Here is an 18,749-nt window from a genome sequence, read left to right as displayed (position 1 = left end):
GATGAAGTCTTGCTCTGTTGCCCAGGCTGGAGTGCAATGGTGCATCTTGGCTCACTGCAACCTTAGCCTTCCGGTTTCAAGCTATTCTCCTGCCTTAGCCTGCCAAGAACCTGGGACTACAGGTACCCACAACCACACCCGGTTAATTTTTGTATTTTTAGTAGAGACAGGGTTTCACCATGTTGGCCAGGCTGGTCTCAAACTCCTGACCTCAGGTGATCCACCCACCTTGGCCTACCAAAGTGCTGGGATTACAGGCGTGAGCCACTGCACCCAGCCAAGATTTAATGTTATGACTGAGGTAAACATGAATGAAAGCAAATCTTCAAAATATCTATGATTTGATCTCATGTATATACATTTGTGTCTGAATATACATTAGATATTTGGGGAATGCATGGATGTGGAACAGGCAGAGCCTACCAAGCTGAGGGAACTGGACCTGAATCGTTGGACAGAGGGAATTTGTAACAGAAAAGACTTTCATGTTTTACTCTGTATACTTAATTAGTTTATGCTCTACCACAACAAGAATGTATTGTATATTTTTTTGTGTGTTTTTTTTCTTAACCTTATATTCAAAATATAAGGTAGCCCCTGGCTGTGAGCTGCAAGAATCCTTATGGGTTTGGCAGTTCTTTGACAACTTCCCACGTGGCTAAATTATCGAAGAATGTCCTACCACCAAGCATGAGAACTTCTTGGCATTCCTAAACTAAATTCTTCTTCTGGGCCAGCTCACGTGGGCATCTCCTTGAAGGCTTTAAAAAGATTTAGATCTGAGTCTGTCTCAGATTCTCCGGCCCAGAACCACAATTTCTTCATCGGAGGCTATTATCTTGCTCTGGAGGAGGGAGTGAGAACTGGATCACTGGTTAGGGTGGTGACTGTTTTGGACAACTGCACAGCCACAGCCAGGAACACAGAAGGCAGAGAGGCAGCCTTGATCTGCAAGGGCTCCAGTTAACCCCAGTGGAGACCCTTGATGGACAAAGGCATTCTCCTAGGCTTGGTGATGAAAGTATTCCTCTTACAGCCAGACAAGGCACTCAGGGCTCTGCAACAGAGAAGTTAGAGCTGTAGCTTTTTTGCTTGGTGTTTTCACTAAAACTTAATTTCTTGTTGCACTTGTTGGATGGGCATGTCCCATAGGGGAAGTTTCCACTACTGTGTTCTAAACTTTGGACTGCTTGTACCATCTTACTTGTCCCCTCATTAATAATGAATTAAATAAAACCTTTAGTATATGCTAATTTCATATCTTTACGAGAGTCATGATTTTACCTTTTTTTTTTTTTTGAAAAGTACCTTTTCACATTGCTATCACTCCTTTACCAGAGCAGTGAGTGTCTGGGTCTCCCTCTTAGGGGCAGACACTGTTCCATGTAATTAGAATTAATTTCTTGTTCTTGGTAGACAGAGAAAACCTTCCACACTCCCAGGAGACAAGGGTTCAGATCTTATGCCATGGCTGAGAGTGATGCTGAGGAAGACACTTCTCTCTAGTCTCAGTCTGCCGGCCTGTGAAATGGGCTCATAACAAACTCCTGATCCCAGGCTCAGTCGACTTGAGCCCATGACCTCACCCATTCCCTCCCCTTCCTCCCGTGCCCCGAGGAGGCGCGGGGACTCGGGGGGCGGCCCCCTTTCCTCCGGAGGCGCCCAGGTGGCATGTCGGTGCCTCAGCTCCCGGGGGTTTCTGGGTTCTGCGCTGCACACGGGGTGCCCAGGGGCCTCTGGAGGGGGCGGGTTCTCTCCAGCCAGAAAGCCCGGAGCCACCCAGGAATTTTGGCTTGGACTGAGAGCATTTCCTCCCGGGCCTGCCGAGGGCGATCCGGGAAGGACGGCTGCGGGCACATGCCACGCTGCTTTCAGCCAGGCTGGCACCATGCGGCCCCTGCTCTGCGAGCTGGCCGGGCTGGCCCGGCTCTGCGCTGCAGGCGCTTCGGCCCGTGAGTGGGGCGCGGGGCACGGCAGGGGACACGCAGCCGGGAAGATCCGCAGATGTCGAGGAAAGAATGAGCTAGAGAGAGAGCTGGACACAGCAGCGAGATGGAGAGGGAGGCAGATGCAGGGAGGGAGGGATGAAGAGAAAGATGGTGAGAGAAAACAGACTCAGAAAAAGGCAGAGAAGTAGAGCAACGGAGAGATAAAGGAGAGAGGGAAGAATAAACAGTGAAAAGGAAAAAAGGAGAAGCCGAGGCAGAAAGAGGCTTTCCCTGAACAGCTATGAACCAAGATAGAAAGAAAAAAGAGTTTGAGAGACAAAAGAGAAGAAGGAAAGAGAAAGACTGACTAAAATGGCAAGGGGTGGAGGGAGAGAGGATAAGAAAAGAGAAAGATTTGAGAGAGACCAAAAAGGAGAGAGAGAGGGAAGCTCGATGCTTGGAGTAGAGCTGGCAAGAGAGAAGGAGCCAGGATCTGGGGTGGGAGGTCACAGCTGCTGGGTGGGGCAGCCCCGGAGGCCAGCTCCATCTCAGAGGGCCTGCGGAGGCTCAGGCCTGGCTTTATAGGACATTGCTTAAGAAGCCAGATACCAAAGGGTGAGTGACCCAAGCCAGCCCAGCACAGCCTTAAGGAGCCAGGCAGGCGAGCCCAGGAGAAAGGCCACCGACTCACCTGCCAGGTGGCCTCAAGTGCTTCTGCATTTGGTGAAGAAGTCAGCCTCCTGGTTTCCAGGGAGCTTCTCTGGGGGAACTGAGCTGTTCTGGGTGGAGACGGGGGACTGGATGGAGATGGAGAGCTGTGCAGGAGGGAGAGGCTGTCTGGGGTTCCTTCCATTAGCTGGGTTCCTTGCCTTTCGCTGTCCCCTTTCTTCCCCCCACCTCCCACCTCAGCTTAATGTTGCCCCTTCACAGGTGAGGCTCAGACAGGGTGATTCATGTCAGGTGACTTACTAGACTGCAGTCTGGGGTGGTACACAGATGCTCATTCCACCACCCTGCACATTGCACAGGACTTTACAGTTTACAAGCCACAACCCCACTTAGCCAGGGATGGCTATTGCTCATTCCAGTTGCCCAGGTGATGGGAAAGCTCAGATCTCACGGTGGTGCCAAGGCAGAGCCCTCACAAAGCATCCAGGCCTCCTGCCCCTCAGTCATTGCCCCGACCTCGGCAGAAGTGCCCTGTGCTAAGATAGCTCCTGGTGCCTTTCAGGGCCTGGTGAACTGTGGGATTAAGCACTTGGGGAAAGGATCCAGACCAGCCCTTGGGATCCCCTGCCTTGGGTGATCCCTTCCCCTCTCTGGTGCTGTTTCTTCCTCTATAAATTGGGGAGAATGATACCCACCCCACAGGGCTGGCCTCAGGGATTAGATGAGAGAGGAAGTGTCCAGCAGGGAACATGCATCAACACATATTCTCTCAGATGACTCCACTGATCTCTCTGAGCCTCAGTTTACCCACCTATTAAAGATGACCACCAATGGCTTCCTCACAAGCTGCATGAGTTGTGGCTGGGACTCTGCCCAGCATAGAATACAGGCCCCAGTACACACCCTCCCATCCCCCTCTCCTTTACTCCCTCCCAGCTCAGCCCCAGGCTCTCCAGGAGCTAAAGGCACAAAGCAGCACCTGTGCTTCTCCCAGAGGGAGGAGGGAGCAGCCTGGCCACAAGTGGCTAATTTGGTGCCCCCTTTAGCCACAACTTGTACAGAGGCTTTAATTTAAAACCACTTTTAAACGTAATTTTTCTTTCTGATTATGTATGCTCATTGCTACAGATAAAGAAGAAAAGGAGTTTGGGAGGCTGAGGCGGGCAGATCACGAGGTCAGGAGATCGAGACCAGCCTGGCTAACATGGTGAAACCCTGTATCTACTGAAAATACAAAAAAATTAGCCAGGTCTGGTGGCACAAGCCTGTAGTCCCAGCTACTCGGGAGGCTGAGGCAGGAGAATCACTTGAACCTGGGAGGTGGAGCTTGCAGTGAGCCAAGACCAAGCCACCATACTCCAGCCTGGGTGACAAAGCAAGACTCCATCAAAAAAAGAAAAAAAAAAAGAAGAAGAGGAAAATATTCATGTGTTAGTGTAATTTTGCGTTGACTTCCTACATTTTTGTGCATATTCTTTCAGATTTTAGACGATATATCTTAACTTTTGATTATGAAAACTTTTGATACAAAAAATACAAAATAATAGTATATGAAAGAATGATATAATGTACTTATCAACCCTGCTTCAACAAGTATCAGTTCATGGGCAGTTTTATCTCATCTATAGTCTCCACCCTTTCTCCTCTCCCTGGATTATTTTAAAGGAAATCCAGGCATTGTATATTTTCTTCTTTTTTTTTTTTTTTTTTTGAGACAGGGTCTTATTCTGTCACCCATGCTAGAATGCAGTGGCGCAATCTCAGCTCACTGCAACCTCCACCTCCCAGGTTCAAGTGATTCTCCTGCCTCAGCCTCCCAAGTAGCTGGGACTACAGGCACTAATTTTGGTAGTTTTAGTAGAGACAGGGTTTCACCATGTTGGCCAGGCTGGTCTCGAACTCCTGGGCTCAAGTGATCCACCTGCCTCTGCCTCCCAAAGTGCTGGGATTACAGGTGTGAGCCACAACGCCTGGCCTGGCATCATGTATTTTTATCTATAAATATTTCCTTGTGTACCTCTAAGAGATAAGCACTCTTTCAATAAACATCAGACTCCAAAAGCAGTGTGTGATTAAATATCATTAAATATTCAATCACTGTTCAAATGTCCTTGATTGTGTCATATCTTTTTACAATTCATTTGTTTGATCAAAATAAGGTTACATACACTGCATTTGGTCAATGTGTCTGTTAGGTCTCTTTAAATATGTAAGTCTTCTTTTCCCTTTTTTTACTTAATTTTTTGTTGTTGTTGAAGAAACTAAGTTTGTCCTGCAAAGTTTTCCACATTTAGATTTTGCTAATTGCATCCCTTTCATGTCATTTAAATATCTCCAACCCCTTATAGTTTCTATAAATTGAGAGCTATCTCTAACATGTCCGACTTCCAACCTTGGTTTCTTTCTTTTTTCTTTTTCTTTTTTTTTTTTTTTGAGACAGAGTCTCATTCTGTCATCCAGGCTGGACTGCAGTGGTGCGATCTCGGCTCACCACAACTTCTGCCTCCGGGGTTCAAGCAATTCTCATGCCTCAGCCTCCCGAGTAGTTGGGATTACAGGTGCGCACCACCACGCCTGGCTAACTTTTGCATTTTTTAGTAGACGCTGGGGAAGGGGGGGTTTCACCATGTTGGCCAGGCTGGTCTTGAACTCCTGACATTAAGTGATCAGCCTTCCTTGGCCTCCCAAAGTGCTGGGATTACAGGCATGAACCACCACACTGGGCCCCAGTCTTGGTTTCTTTTAGCACCACTCAGAGGAACCTTTATCCCTGATGGCTTTTTAGACCATGAGCCACCATGTCTGGCCCACATTTTGGAGTTTTTTATAGAAACACTTGAAGAATAGTGTTCTGCTGCTTTCAAAAATAAAACGCATGGATGGTTTTGAATGAATCATACATTTTAGTATAAATATTGGATGTGGTAAATTTATTATTCTATTATATTGAATGTGGTGAAATATAATTAACCCCCAGGTGGCCAGGGTTGTTTTTCAAAGCAGAGTGTGACTTTGACAATTCAGAAGATACAGCAGCACCTTTCAGAGATGCCACTGAGAAAACATTTCTCATCACCGAGCATGCAGAAATCATCTACGCTGTGGCACTTTCTTACTGTTTGGGTAAAGATACAAAAGGTCTTCCCATAAGGCCTGGAAGTAGAGGGAGCCATACTTCCACCTCAGAGGATGGGACCCAGGGGCCACATCTCTTTAACTGGGGCAGCCAGCCCAGCCCAGCCCTCCCCTGGGGCCTCTGGGCTCCACAGCAGCCTGTACTTACCAGCACAGGATGCCCTGCCCATGGCCACCATCTAGGGTGCACATCAGGCCCCGAGCAGGAGCCAGGCCAGAGAAAACAATGCAGCATCCAAGGAGGTCCATTTCCCAACTGGCGGGGCCTGGGAGAGGAGGAGGAAAGGAAGGAAGGGAGCCCTGCGGAGCCACAGCCTTGGCTGCTCAGGGTTAATCATCATAATCCTTCAGCCTTTTCCACTCCCCTTGTCTGAGCCTCTGAGAGCCCCATGGGTGCATATGCGTGTCTACTAATTTTTTTTTTTTTTTTTTGCAAGATAGGGTCTTTCTCTGTCACCCAGGCTGGAGTGCAGTGGTGCAATTGTAGCTGACTGTAGTGTCAAACTCCTGGGCTCAAGCAATTCTCCCACCTCAGCTTTCCAAATACCTGAGACTGCAAGCATATGCCACCAATCCTGGCTAATTTTTTAATTTTTTTTTTTTTTAGTAGAGACAGAGTCTCACTATGTTGCCCAGGGTGGCCTCAAACTTCTGGCTTCAAGTGATCCTCCTGCCTCAGCCTCCTAAAGCTCTGGGATTACAGGTGTGAACTACTGAGCCCAGCTCCTGTAGCTAATTTTTGAGGCCTCTCCGCAGCCTCCGAAAGACAGAGAAGAATGAAGGATGAGCTACATGGGGGAGTCAGGGCCTCAAGCCTACCCTAACCCATTTTATGGAGGAGGCAGCAGAGGCTCAGGGAGGAGAAGAAACTTTCTCACAATCCCACAATCATTAGTGGCTGAACCAGGCTGAGAACAGGGGTCTCCAGCATGTTTTCTGCCATCATGCATTCAAGTCAGCGCCCTGGTGAGGACCCTGGTGCAGAGGGAGCAGGTAGTACGATGTCAGGCCCTGCTCCAAGCTTGCTCTCTCAGATGCACTCCATGGAGGCCTTGATGAGCTCATGGACAGTTGCTCCAGGATGCACAGAGCACAGCTTTGTCCAGATGTGAAGGATTAGTGCTGAGCCATGTGGGGAGCGACCTCAGCCCAGCCTTTTCCCTGGACGGGTTTTGGAGCCAAGTTAGACCTCATCACAGACATGTAGAGAACAGGGTCTTTTAGGCCAGTGGAGAGGAGCAGGCTCTGGTTGCTCCTGACTTCCAAAGCAGCCAGACTCACTTGGCTGGCAGGGTCACACTGCATCCTCCTGGCCTGAGCCTGGGAGCGGTGTGTGAGGGGAGAGTGGCTAGGGTCTGGGAGAGGGCAGGTGAGCCTCTGGGGAAAGGCTTGGCCAAAGGCCTCTGGACAGAGCCAGCAGGGGGTGTGTGTATCTACAGACTCATGATGACAGGCCCTCCCCCAGGTCGGCCACTCTGTGGGTGAGAACAGCTCTTCGGGCCCCCTCAGAGCTTTTCCTCTCCAAGCCGAGCAGCCCAGTTTCAGCTGAGACAATTGAGTTAAAATTTGGAGTCCCAGACTGGGTGTGGTGGCTCACGCCTATAATCCTAGCAGTTTGGGAGGTCGAGGCGGGCAGATCACTTGAGCCCAGGAGTTCGAGCTTAGCCTGGGCAACGTAGTGAAATTCCATCTCTACAAAAAATTCAAAACTTAGCCAGGTGTGGTAGTGTGTGCCTATAGTCCCAGATACTCTGGAAGCTGAGGTGGGAGAATGGCTTGAACCCAGGAAGCAGAGGTTGCAGTGAGCCATGATCACGCCACTGCACTTCAGCCTGGGTGACAGAGTGAAACCCTGTCAAAAAAAAAAAAAAAAAAAAAAAAAGAGGAGTCGCTTCCTGTAGGCTCCTCTAGACCTGCTCCTGCCTCTCAAGGGCCTTCTCAGAATGTGGGGCCAGCACGGAGCATAGCCCCCAGGGGCCTGTCTCTCTGAATATTTTACATGGATGCCTGCAGTCCATGATGGCTGCTGCTTTCTGCTGACAACCCCGCCAGGCAGCCAGCTTTTGTTACGGAACATTTCAAACCATGCACACAAAAGTAGAGAGAATCGCTGAATGCGCCCCCGTGTGCTCATCACCCAGCTTCAGCAATTAGCAACTGTCAGCCCATCCTCTTTGCTCTAAATATCCATGCATGTCTCTCCCCCATCCCCACCCAGGCCTGGATTATTTGGAAGTAAATCCAAGACAGCATAGCATTTTATCTGTAAATATTTCAGTATAGCTCTTTAAAGGACTCACCTTAAAAAAATAACCAAAGCGCCATTATAATGTCCTCCTCCCTCCCCAGATTCAGCAATAACAGCATTATCTTTTGAAGAGTCTTTTCTAAGTTCACTGGAGGGAAATAATGAAAAGGAGAATTTGAAAAACAGATTGTTCTCCACAAAAGATGCTCACAGTGGAAGGACGTTTTGTTCCTGGTCTTGTTCTCATCCCTGAGTGGAAGAGCTGAGAGCTAGACAGAGTTGGAATCAGAAAATCACAGGGCAGGGGGCCCCATCTTGCTGAGATGAGGCCTGGAGGTCAGGGTGCCTGAGTTCCAGGCATTTGCAGATGGTGTGACCTTAGACAAATCACTCGGCCTCTCAGAGTTACACAACCATCACCAGATCCATCCTATCTCAAGCCTATCCCACTTCTAGACAACTGCAGATGACCCCTTGGCCAACCCATCCAACACTAAGGCCTTACAGCTACAAACATTGCATGTACAGAGATCAGTTCCGTAACTCTCTCCCCCAACTGAGCTTTGGATGCCCACATCCATGGCCACAGCCTTAATATTGTCACTGTCTGAAGCTGCTCTAACTCTAAAAGCTAAAATTGCAATATTCTTTACCTCTTGTTCCTCCTGTGATTCCTAAGACCTCCAGTCTCTTCAGCCCCCATTTCTCCCAATTTATTGGCCCTCTTCTTGGCCTCATTTCTTTCCTTATCCCAGCTGGATTCCAGGGCTCCTCTCCTAAACCCCTGACTGGCCAAATCTCAGTTCCTTGGCCCCTTGCTTCCACCACATCCATCCTGCAGACTCCTAGGTTTCAGCTCCATCCAGCCATCTGTCTTTGCCACTCTGCACCCAGACTGTGGAGCACTGCTGGGGGAGGACTCGTGCTTCCAGGATTCCTTGTTGATGCCAGCTCATTCTGCATGGTCCTCCTCCACTGCATCCCTCATTCTGCATATCCTCTTTTGAAGCCCTCTTTGTATTCAAGTCCCTTACCTAGTGGTGCACTGATGGACTGGCTCTCAAAAAAAAAAAAAAAAAAAAAAAAAAGGAGGGGGCAGGTTGTTGATTTCTGTGGTGTAAATGTTCTCATCATGGCCACAATTTTTTTTTTTCTTTTACTTAAAAACTTTTTCTTTTTAGAGATAGGGGTCTAACTATGTTGATCAGCCTGGTCTTGAACTCCTGGCCTCAAGCGATCCTCCCACTTGGCCTCCGAAAGTGCTAAGATTACAGGCACGAGCTACCATTTCCAGACACCATGGTCACTATTTTAATGTCTGTTTTTAGCAACCTACTCATAGAATTCTTGAAATTTTAACATCTAGCTCTCCTCCCTACATGATCTCCATCTTACTGCACTGCGTAAATAGAGGCTATCAGGTGGGAGCTCCCTCCACTTTTTGGCCCTCTAGTTAGATGGTTTACCTTTGCCCATTTTTGCTGCATTCCCTCCATCTTCCTTCCAGATGTGGTCCCACCCACTCTGGATCCAGGGCCTCCCATCAATTCAGGAAGTGCATTCCTTGGGTTCTCTTGTCTTCTTCCTGTCCCTCAGGCTGTAAGCATGGTTGTGTTTTCCAATGCTTAAAACAAAAACAAAAACAAATGACAACCATAAATACTTCTCTAGACCTTGCGATCCAATCTCCCTTCCTTCACAGCCAAGCTTTATGAAATTTTCCAGAATCCAAGTTTCCACCCCCAACCTTACCTTCCCTTCTCATGTCACGGTAATCCAAACTCTGCTTTTCCTCCACTCCTAAAAGTGCTGGGGTGAAATTTAGCAGGGCCTTTCCCGTGCTCTCTTTCCAGTCCTTACCTTGCTAGACCTTCCCACTGCTTTTGGCCATGCTGACCCTTTTCATCCCCTGTAGAATCTGTAAAGCTCTTGGCTTCTCTTGACTGCTGGGGCAGCACACTCCTTCCTGAGTGTCAGCGTTCTCCAAGGTTCCAGCCAACCCTGGTGCCCCACAGGCAGCTTAGGGTTACCAACTGTGAAATCTGAGCTTGGAATCAGGGATCTCAGACTTCTGCTGTGAAGGTTGGTGGTGCCTGGAAGAGCTAACTCAAGGAGAACAATTCTCAGTCAAGAGTTCAGCGGGTTGAATGGCAGATCCTCTGCTTATGAGTAGTGACTCTGGACACATCCTTTCACCCTTCTGTGCATCAGTTTTCCTATGTGTAGATTGGGCATAACAACAGGTTGTTGGAGAGGTTAAGTGAGCACCCTACATGGTGCATGGTAAGCACTCGTCACATGACAGCTGTTACTAATGGGTTCCCAGTGTCAATGCTGCTGCTGAAATACCTCCTCTCATTTTCTTCCTCACTATTCCTACAGCTACTTGGGAGGCTGAGGCAGGAGAATCGCTTGAACTGGGCAGGCGGAGGTTGGAGTGAGCTGAGATTGCGCCATCACACTCCAGCCTGGGCAACAGAGCTAGACTCCGTCAAAAACAAAACAAAACAAAACAACAACAACAACAAAAACAAGCATCAGAACTGGTTTATTAAAGCCTCTTGGTTAAAGCTCTGCCCCCTCGGCCTTATTTCCAGGACTTCCCTCTCCAGTCTCTCTCCCGCCCACTCTGTATCTCCAGCCACTGCAGGCTCCCTGCAGGCTTTGCACAGTGAGCCATGCTCTTTCAGGCCTCTCCATCATTGCAAGTGCCATTCTTCCTGGCTGAAGCCTGCCCTCCCTTCCTCCCTGGGCTTCACCTCCTTGAGGAAGTCCATCTGGGTCTGTGGGTGACTGTGGCTGTAGAGACTGGTGGGATTGAGATAACTGACACTCGCACCCTGACCCCCACCTGGGCCATCCTCTGCTTGCTCTTGAGATTGCTTTGAGGACTGACCTCACTTGAGCCCAGTGTTTACAGAAGTCTCTGGCATTATGGAAAACTAAGCATCCCACCGTGACAAGACTCGTTTTCCCACAGCTGCAGAACCCTTCACTACTCCCTAAGGAGACTCAGCTCAGAGCACAGCGTGTGACAGACACATGGCTATGCAATGCCATCTAGATGTCATAGAGGAGGTAACAGGGTGCTTTGGAAGGACATGTGGGTTCAGGACCACCTTCTAGGATGGTTTCTGTGGGCAGATGCAAGCTTGCTTTGGAATGTCAGGACATCGGGCCAATCCTGCCCTGGGGCCACCTTGTCCAGCATCACCCTCCCATCTAGGCTGCCAGGCGGGCGAGCCCCCCATGGACCCTGCCTCCCCTAAGGCCTTACTTACCCCACCAGGACATTTCAGCATCATTACTCGATGGGAAGGTGGAAATCTAGTCCCTGTTATGTTATATAGCCACGATTCCTAACTTGTGTGGGGAAAAGTTTTCACCTTTATTGTCACAAGCCTTTAACTGAAATTGAGCATTCCCATTCATCATAAACACAGACAGCAAGCTGTGGTGTTAATAGTACTATAACTTTGTCATCAATAGAAATCCAGATAATTTCATCTTCTTCTAGTTATGAATAGCTCAACATAACATTTATATCTTTCATTATGTCAAAATTTCAGTTGTTGTTAGGCCTGATGTTAGATCATGTGAGTTAATAAATACATTTTTTTTTTTTTTTTGAGGCAGGGTCTCTGTCTGTCGACAAGGCTGGAGTGCAGTGGCGCAGTCTCGGTTCACTGCAACTTCCACCTCCCAGGCTCAGGCAATCCTTCCACCTCAGCCTCCCAAGTAACTGGGACTACAGGAACATGTGCCACCATGCCTGGCTAATTTTTGTATTTTTTTGTAGAGGTGAGGTTTTGCTATATTGTCTGAGCTGGTCTTGAATTCCTAAGCTCAATCCATCCACCCACCTCAGCCTCCCAAAGTGCTGGGATTACAGGCATGAGCCACTGTGCCCAGCCAATACATGTGTTATATCCAAATTTTTAAATTTTGTTTTTGACAGATTCTTGCTCTGTCACCTAGGCTAAAGTGCATTGTACAATCTCGGCTTACTGCCGTCTCCGCCTCCCAGGTTCCAGTGATTCCTGTGCCTCAACCTCCTGAGTAGCTGGGACTACAGGCATGCACCACCATGCCCGGCTAATTTTTTGTATTTTTGGTAGAGATGGGGTTTCACCATATGGCCAGGCTTGTCTCAAACTCATGATCTCAAGTGATCTGCCCACCTCGGCCTCCCAAAGTGCTGGGATTACAGGCGTGAGCCACCGTGCTAGGCCAAAAAGTTTAATTTTAAATACTTGATTTTTTTTTTTTTTTTTTTTTGGCAGAGTCTCTCTCTGTTGCCCAGGCTAGAGTGCAATGGCATGATCTCAGCTCACTGCAACTTCCACTTCCCAGTTCAAGCAATTCTCTTGCTTTGGCCTCCCGAGTAGCTGGGACTACAAATGTGCATCACTGTGCCCGGCTTCTTTTTGTATTTTTAGTAGAGACAGGGTTTTGCCACATTGGCCAGGCTGATCTCGAACTCCTGACCTCTGGTGATCCATCCACCTCGGTCTCCCAAAGTGCTGGGATTACAGGCGTGAGCCACCACGCCCGGCCTAATATTTGAATAATATTTTAATGCAATTGGTGCTCTTGGTAATTCTATGTTTTATTTTTTGCATTTAAGGCATTATTCTGAGAAGAGGTCTGTAGGCTTCACCACATCGCCAATGGGGTCCATGGCATACACGGGGGAAAAACCATTAAGAACCGTGAGTAAATTTCAAAATCCCAGACCTGTCATTTGGCAGAGACACCACCAGGGAGCAGAATAGCAAAAGGAATGTGAGCTCCAGGCTGCAAAGTCCAAAAGGGAGAAGGTAATCTACAGGCGCTTCATCCAAACCTGCGACTGAGTGCCAAAAAGGAAGGAGCCTTAGAGAGCGAGCCCCATAGGACATTGTCATCTGCAGAAATTGAGGCAGGTAGGGGCAGAGCCTGAGTGAGGAAAACCCAGGTCCCGCAGCTCCCAGTCCTTTCCCACTGCACCCCACTGGACCGCCAGCTGCTCCTTAGGACCTGGCTAATGAAGCAGAACGTGGCACCACTCCTGTCCTGGACGTTACCCACCTTCTCACTCTAGATGGTACAGAAGACCGTGGATCACCTGGGGACACAGGTGAAAGGCCTGCTGGGCCTGCTAGAGGAGCTGGCCTGGAACCTGCCCGGGGGACTCTTCAGCCCCGTCCCCGACATCCTTGGAAAAGGTGAGCAGTGCAGGTGGCAGAGGACAGCCTCTGGGCTACTGTCATCTGGCGCTGTGCAGACGAGACGGGGACGGCTGCTACACGGCACAGGTGTAGCCTGGATAGCAGGGAGGGTCCCAGCGCCCCCTGGGGACGGAATCGGGATGGCATCATCCCTGCTCCCCTCCCCTACCACCCCGCCCCCACACCCGGTCGCTGCCTCCCGGTGTCAAGGTGTCAAACGAGGTTCTGGAAGAGCCGGCCCTAGATGACATCTCAGCACAACCCCGGCGCGGAGAAGCTGCCTGCTTAATTGGCCTTCTCACGACTGGAGCTCCTCAGCTCCTTTCATTTTCCCCTGAGGAGCCACTCCTGTTCCACCCCAAAACTGTCGCAGGGAAGACGGGCACCCCTACTGATCAGGCAGGGATGGGGTTGCACTCTGTTCTCTCCTTGATCCCTGTGTCCCTAGCTCAGGAATTCCCGGGGTCTGGGGAAGGGAGGGAAGGCACTGCTGAGCACCACGAGTCGGGTACCCCACAGCACCCCAGCTTGCTCAATGGAGGCCGCTGCTTTCTTTCGATGGCTTCTGAGCCCTGGAGCTGGAGCCCAGCAGCTGGAGGTGGTGCACCTGCCAGGCAGCACCCTCTGAGAGCCAGCGCCGTCCTCTCTCCTTCCTTCCTCAGTTTCGTGTGAAATAAAAGCTACTGTTTTTGGTCTCTGTGTCTGCTGACAGAGTAACCCATTTACAGCCCCCTCTCCCTCCACTTCCATGCCTGGGGGAGGCCGGCAACCCCCTCCAGGCTCAGACCTGGGGACACGCCCACTCCCACCATCTGTGCTTTAGCACTCCTTATTTATAGGGGCAGATGGAGCAGGGGGTTGATTCACAGAGGTGGGGGCCCTTCGAGTGGCCTTGCTTCTCAAAATGTAGCCATAGGTGAGAAGCAAGGGGATCAGGGTCTGAGGACCCACCCGGACTCCTTAATCCAAATCTGCATTGCAATGAGGCCCCCAGGGAATTTATGTGTCCATTAAAGAAGTTTCTTGTTGTTTTAAAAAAAATTTCCTATGAAGTGAAATTCAATGTAAAATTCATCAGTGTAACCATTTTAAATTGTACAAGGCTGGGAGTAGTGGCTTGTGCCTATAATCCTAGCATTTTGGGAGGCCAAGGTAGGAGGATCACTTGAGCCCAGGAGTTTGAGACCAGCCTGGACAACATGGTGAAACCCCATCCCTACAAAAAATACAAAAATTAGCCGGGCATGATGGCATGGTGGCATGGGGGCATGATGGTGCATGCCTGTAGTCACAGCTACTGAAGAGGCTGGGGTGGGAGGATCACCTGAGCCCTGTAGATCAAGGCTGTGGTGGGCCATGATTGTGCCACTGCACTCCAGCCTGGGACAGAGTGAGACTTTGTCTCAAAAAAAAATAATAATAAACAAATTGTACAAATGCAGTGGCATCCAGTACATTCAGAAGTTGTGCAGTCATCACCACCAGTTCCAGGACATTGTTCTCATTCTAGAAAGAAACTCTGTACCTATTAAGCAGTCACATCCCATTCCTGCTCCCCCCTACTCCCCGGAAACCACTGATCTCTGTCTCCATGAACTTGCCTCTTCTGGACATTTTAAATATAGTAGTCCTGCTTTATCTGTGGTTTCACCTTCCATGGTTTCACCTTCCATGGTTTCAGTTACCTGAAGTCAACCACAGTCCTAAAAGATTAAACTCCAGAAATAAACAATATATGAGTTTTCAATTGCACATCATTGTAAGTGGCATGATGAAATCTCTCGCCATCCCACTTTGTCCCACCCCAGACATGAACGCTCCCTTTGTGCAGCATGGTCCACGCTGTCTACACTTCCTGCCTGTTAGTCACTTAGCAGCCTTCTCAGTTACCAGATTAACGGCCACAGTATCACAGTGCTTGTGTTCCAGCAACACTTCATTCACTTAATCGAGACCCAAAGTGCAAGAACAGTGTTGCTGGCATATGATGGTTGTTTTTAACGTAACTCTGCCTTCACAGAAGCTGGCATATTGTTCTAATTTTTCTATTTTATTCTTAGCTATTGTTACTAATCTCTTATGGTGCCTAATTTATAAATTAAACTTCAGAGGTATGCATGCATAGGAAAAAACATAGTATCATAGGATTAGAAACTATTGTGGTTTCAGGCATCCACTAGTGGTGTTGAAATCTATCTCCTGAAGGTAAGGGGGTATCACAGTAAATAGAATCATACAATATGTAGCCTAGCTGTATCTGGCTTTTTCCTCTGAGCATAATGTTTTCAAGAGCCATCTGTATTCTAGCGTGTATCAGTACTTCATTCCTTCTTATGGATGAATAGTGTTTCATCGTATGAATATACCACATTCTATTTTTTTTTTTTTTAGACAGAGTCTCACTCTGTCACCCATGCTGGAGTGCAGTGGCATGATCTCGGCTCATTGCAACCTCTGCCTCCTGGGTTCAGGTGATTATCCTGCCTCAGCCTCCCGAGTAGCTAGAATTATAGGTGCGCACCACCATGCCTGGCTAAATTTTGTATTTTTAGTAGTGACGGTTTCACCATGTTGGTCAGGCTGATCTCGAACTCCTGGCTTCTTGATCCACCTACCTCGGCCTCCCAAAGTGCTGGAATTACAGGTGTGAGCCACCACAGCTGGCCCACATTTTATTCATTTATTCGTCAATTGATGGACATTTGGGTTGTTTGGACTTTTTGACTATTATGAATATTGGAGAATGTTCCATGTGTGCTTGAGAAGAACGTGTACTCTGCTGCTGTTGAGTGGAATATTCTGTAAATATTTGTTAGGTTCTCTAAGTCTATAGCTTTGTTCAGGCGCACTGTTTACTTATTGATTTTCTGTCTGGATGTCTTCTATCCATTATTGACAGGGAAATATTAAAGTTTTTCTACCATCATTGTATTTATGTTTATTTTTCTTTTCATTTCTGTCAATGTTTGCTTTACATATTTAAATGTGCTGATGTCAGGTGCATATATTTATGATTGTTATATCTTCCTGATAAATTTATCCTTTTATCGTTTTAAAATGTCTTTCTTTGTCTCTTGTGATAGTTTTAGGCTTAGAGTGTATTTTGTCTGCTATAAGTATGTCCATCCCCACTCTGTTTTATTTAACATTTGTATGCACTTATATTTAGTGCACTTATATTTAAAATAATTATTCCTAGGGAAAGACTTACTATTGACATTTTGTTAAACATTTTTTAGTCTGTGTGGTTCTTTTGTTTCTTTTTTTCTCTGTTGTTGCCTTTGTGTTTCATTGATTTTTTTGTAGTGATATGTTTTGATTCCTTTCTCTTTTCTATTGTGTATCTTTGATAGGTATTTCTTTTATGATTATCATGAGGCTTATATAAAACATAGTTATAACAGTCTATTTTAAGCTGATAACAACTCAATTTTGCTTGCATTAAAAACCCTGTATGTTTACTTCTCCCCACCCCATAATTTGTTTTTGATGTCATAATTTACACATTTATATTGTGTCTACTCACACTTTTTGTAGTTATAGTTATTCCTAATAGTTTTGTCTAATTTTTGTACTGAAATTAAATGTGATTTTTATACCACCTTTATAGTATTACAACATTCTGTATTTGTCTATATATTTGCTTTTTCCAGTGAGTTTTATGCTTTTATTTGCTTTATGTTGCTGTTTGGCATTCTTTTTTTTTCAACTTGAAGAGTCTCTTTAAGCATTTCTTGTAAGGCAGATCTAGTGGTGATGGATTCCTTCAGCTTTTGTTTGCCAGTGAGTATCTCCTGTTCATTTTTGAAAGATAAGTTTTCTGGATATAATATTTTCAGTTGGCACCATTTTTCTTTCAATGTTTTAAATATATTACCTTACTTCTTTCTGACCTGCTAGGTTTCTGCTGAGAGACCCACTGATAGTCTCCTGAAGGTTCCCTTGTATATGAGTTGCTTTTTCCTTACTGCTTTCAAAATTCTCTTTGTCTTTGAATTTTGAAAATTTGATTATAAATTTATCTCAGATTTCTTTGGGTTCTTCATATTTTGGATCCTTTGGGATTCATGAATCTGGAGGTCCATTTCTCTTTTGAGGAGTTTTCAACCTTTCTCTTTCTTTCATTTCTTTCTCTCTCCTTTCCTTCCTTCCTTTCTTCTTTCTTTCTTTCTTTCTTTTTTTCTTTTCTTTCATCTCTCTCTCTTTTCTTTTCTTTTTTTTGATGGAGTCTCACTCTGTTGCCCAGGCTAGAGTGCAGTGGCGTGATCTTGGCTTATTGCAGCCTCTGCCTCCCACATTCAAGCCATTTTCTTAACTCAGTCTCCTGAGTAGCTGGGATTCCAGGAGTCTGCCACCATGCCCAGCTAATTTTTGTATTTTTAGTAGAGATGGAGTTTCACCATGTTGTCCAGGCTGGTCTTGAATTATTGACCTTAAGTGATCCACTAGCCTTGGCCTCCCAAAGTGCTGGGATTACAGGCATGAGCCACCATGCCTGGCTGTCTGCCGTTATTTCTTTAAGTTTTCTGCCCATTTCTCTCTCTCCACTTCTAGGACTTCCATGATGTATACATTAGTTCACTTGAAGGTGTCCCTTAATTTCCTTAGGCTTTCTTAACTTTTTCATTCTTTTTCTCTTTATTCATCTGTGATAAATCTGATGTTGAAACATTCTCTTGAATTTTCAGTTCAGTTAATGTATTCTTCAGCTCCAGAATTTGTTTGGTTCTTTTTTATGGCTCTGTCTCTTTGTGGAAATTCTCATTTTGTTCATACATTGTTTTCTCTTCCTTCCTTCCTTCCTTCCCTCCCTCCCTCTTTTCTTTTCTTTCCTTTTCTTTCTTTCTTTCTTCCTTCATTCCTTTCCTTCCCTTCCCTTCCTTCCTCTTTTCTCTTTTTTCCTTCTTTCCTTTCTTTCACTTGCAAGGATGCAACAGGCAGCACAGCAGAGAACAGGCTATCTGCCCATATATTATTTTCCTGATTTTGCTTAATTCATTGAGATTCTGTATGGTTATTATTTTGAATTCTTTGTTAGACAATTCATAGATCTCCATTTCTTCAGGGTTGGTTACTGGATATTAACTTTTTCCTTTTGGTTGTGTAATATTTCCCTGATTCTTCATGTTCCTTGTAGTTTTGCCTTGGTTTTGTGCATTTGAAGACACAGACACCTTTCCCAGTCTTTGTGGACTGGCTTTGAGAGGGAAAGAACTTTGCCAATCAGCCTGGCTACAGATTCTAGGAACTTCTCAAACCTTGTGTAAGAATGTGTATGCTCCACTCCTCTCCTTCCTTCCTGGTAGAGAAGTCTCTGGATTGTGCACTTTCTCCCAGTCTTACAAAGCCATGCTAGTTGCAATTAGCTGCCCACTCCATTCATTTGATTTTAGCTTCGATCATGTGTTTAAATTGTGCCAGTTCTTCCAGAGCTCTGGGTGAGGCGGGATAGAAAGTGATTCCTTGGGCAGCACCGCAAAATACTGGGAACCATAAATATATACTCCACTCACTTTTCCTTTCTCACTAATGGAGAAGTCATGGACTGAGATACTTTCT

At 46.8% G+C, this 18,749-nt stretch overlaps 1 protein-coding gene and 1 pseudogene across 8 annotated transcripts in view; both read left to right on the top strand.

Annotated features, from left to right (window-relative positions):
* Nucleotides 1–18,749, top strand: part of LOC129488759 (protein strawberry notch homolog 2-like) — a 96,683-nt gene that overhangs the window by 65,272 nt on the left and 12,662 nt on the right. For 2 of the 8 annotated variants that reach the window (XM_063644624.1, XM_063644625.1), the window contains exons 5-6: nucleotides 2–122; nucleotides 383–1,253. The exons of 2 other annotated variants lie outside the window; for them this stretch is intronic. In XM_063644624.1, the coding sequence (XP_063500694.1) occupies nucleotides 2–122; nucleotides 383–471 (210 nt within the window). In that variant the 3' untranslated portion in view covers nucleotides 472–1,253. Of the gene's footprint in view, nucleotide 1; nucleotides 138–382; nucleotides 1,254–18,749 lie in introns of those variants that run through there. 4 more of the 8 variants (XM_063644632.1, XM_063644638.1, XM_063644629.1 and 1 more) reach the window with 2 other exon arrangements.
* LOC134737336 (placenta-specific protein 9-like) lies at nucleotides 1,817–16,791 on the top strand (annotated as a pseudogene).

This window comes from Symphalangus syndactylus, chromosome 8 (genome assembly GCF_028878055.3).
Source record: "Symphalangus syndactylus isolate Jambi chromosome 8, NHGRI_mSymSyn1-v2.1_pri, whole genome shotgun sequence".
NCBI classification, from domain to species: domain Eukaryota; kingdom Metazoa; phylum Chordata; class Mammalia; order Primates; family Hylobatidae; genus Symphalangus; species Symphalangus syndactylus.
Note: the sequence above shows the minus strand (reverse complement) of the source record. Positions and strands in the feature narration are given on the sequence as shown.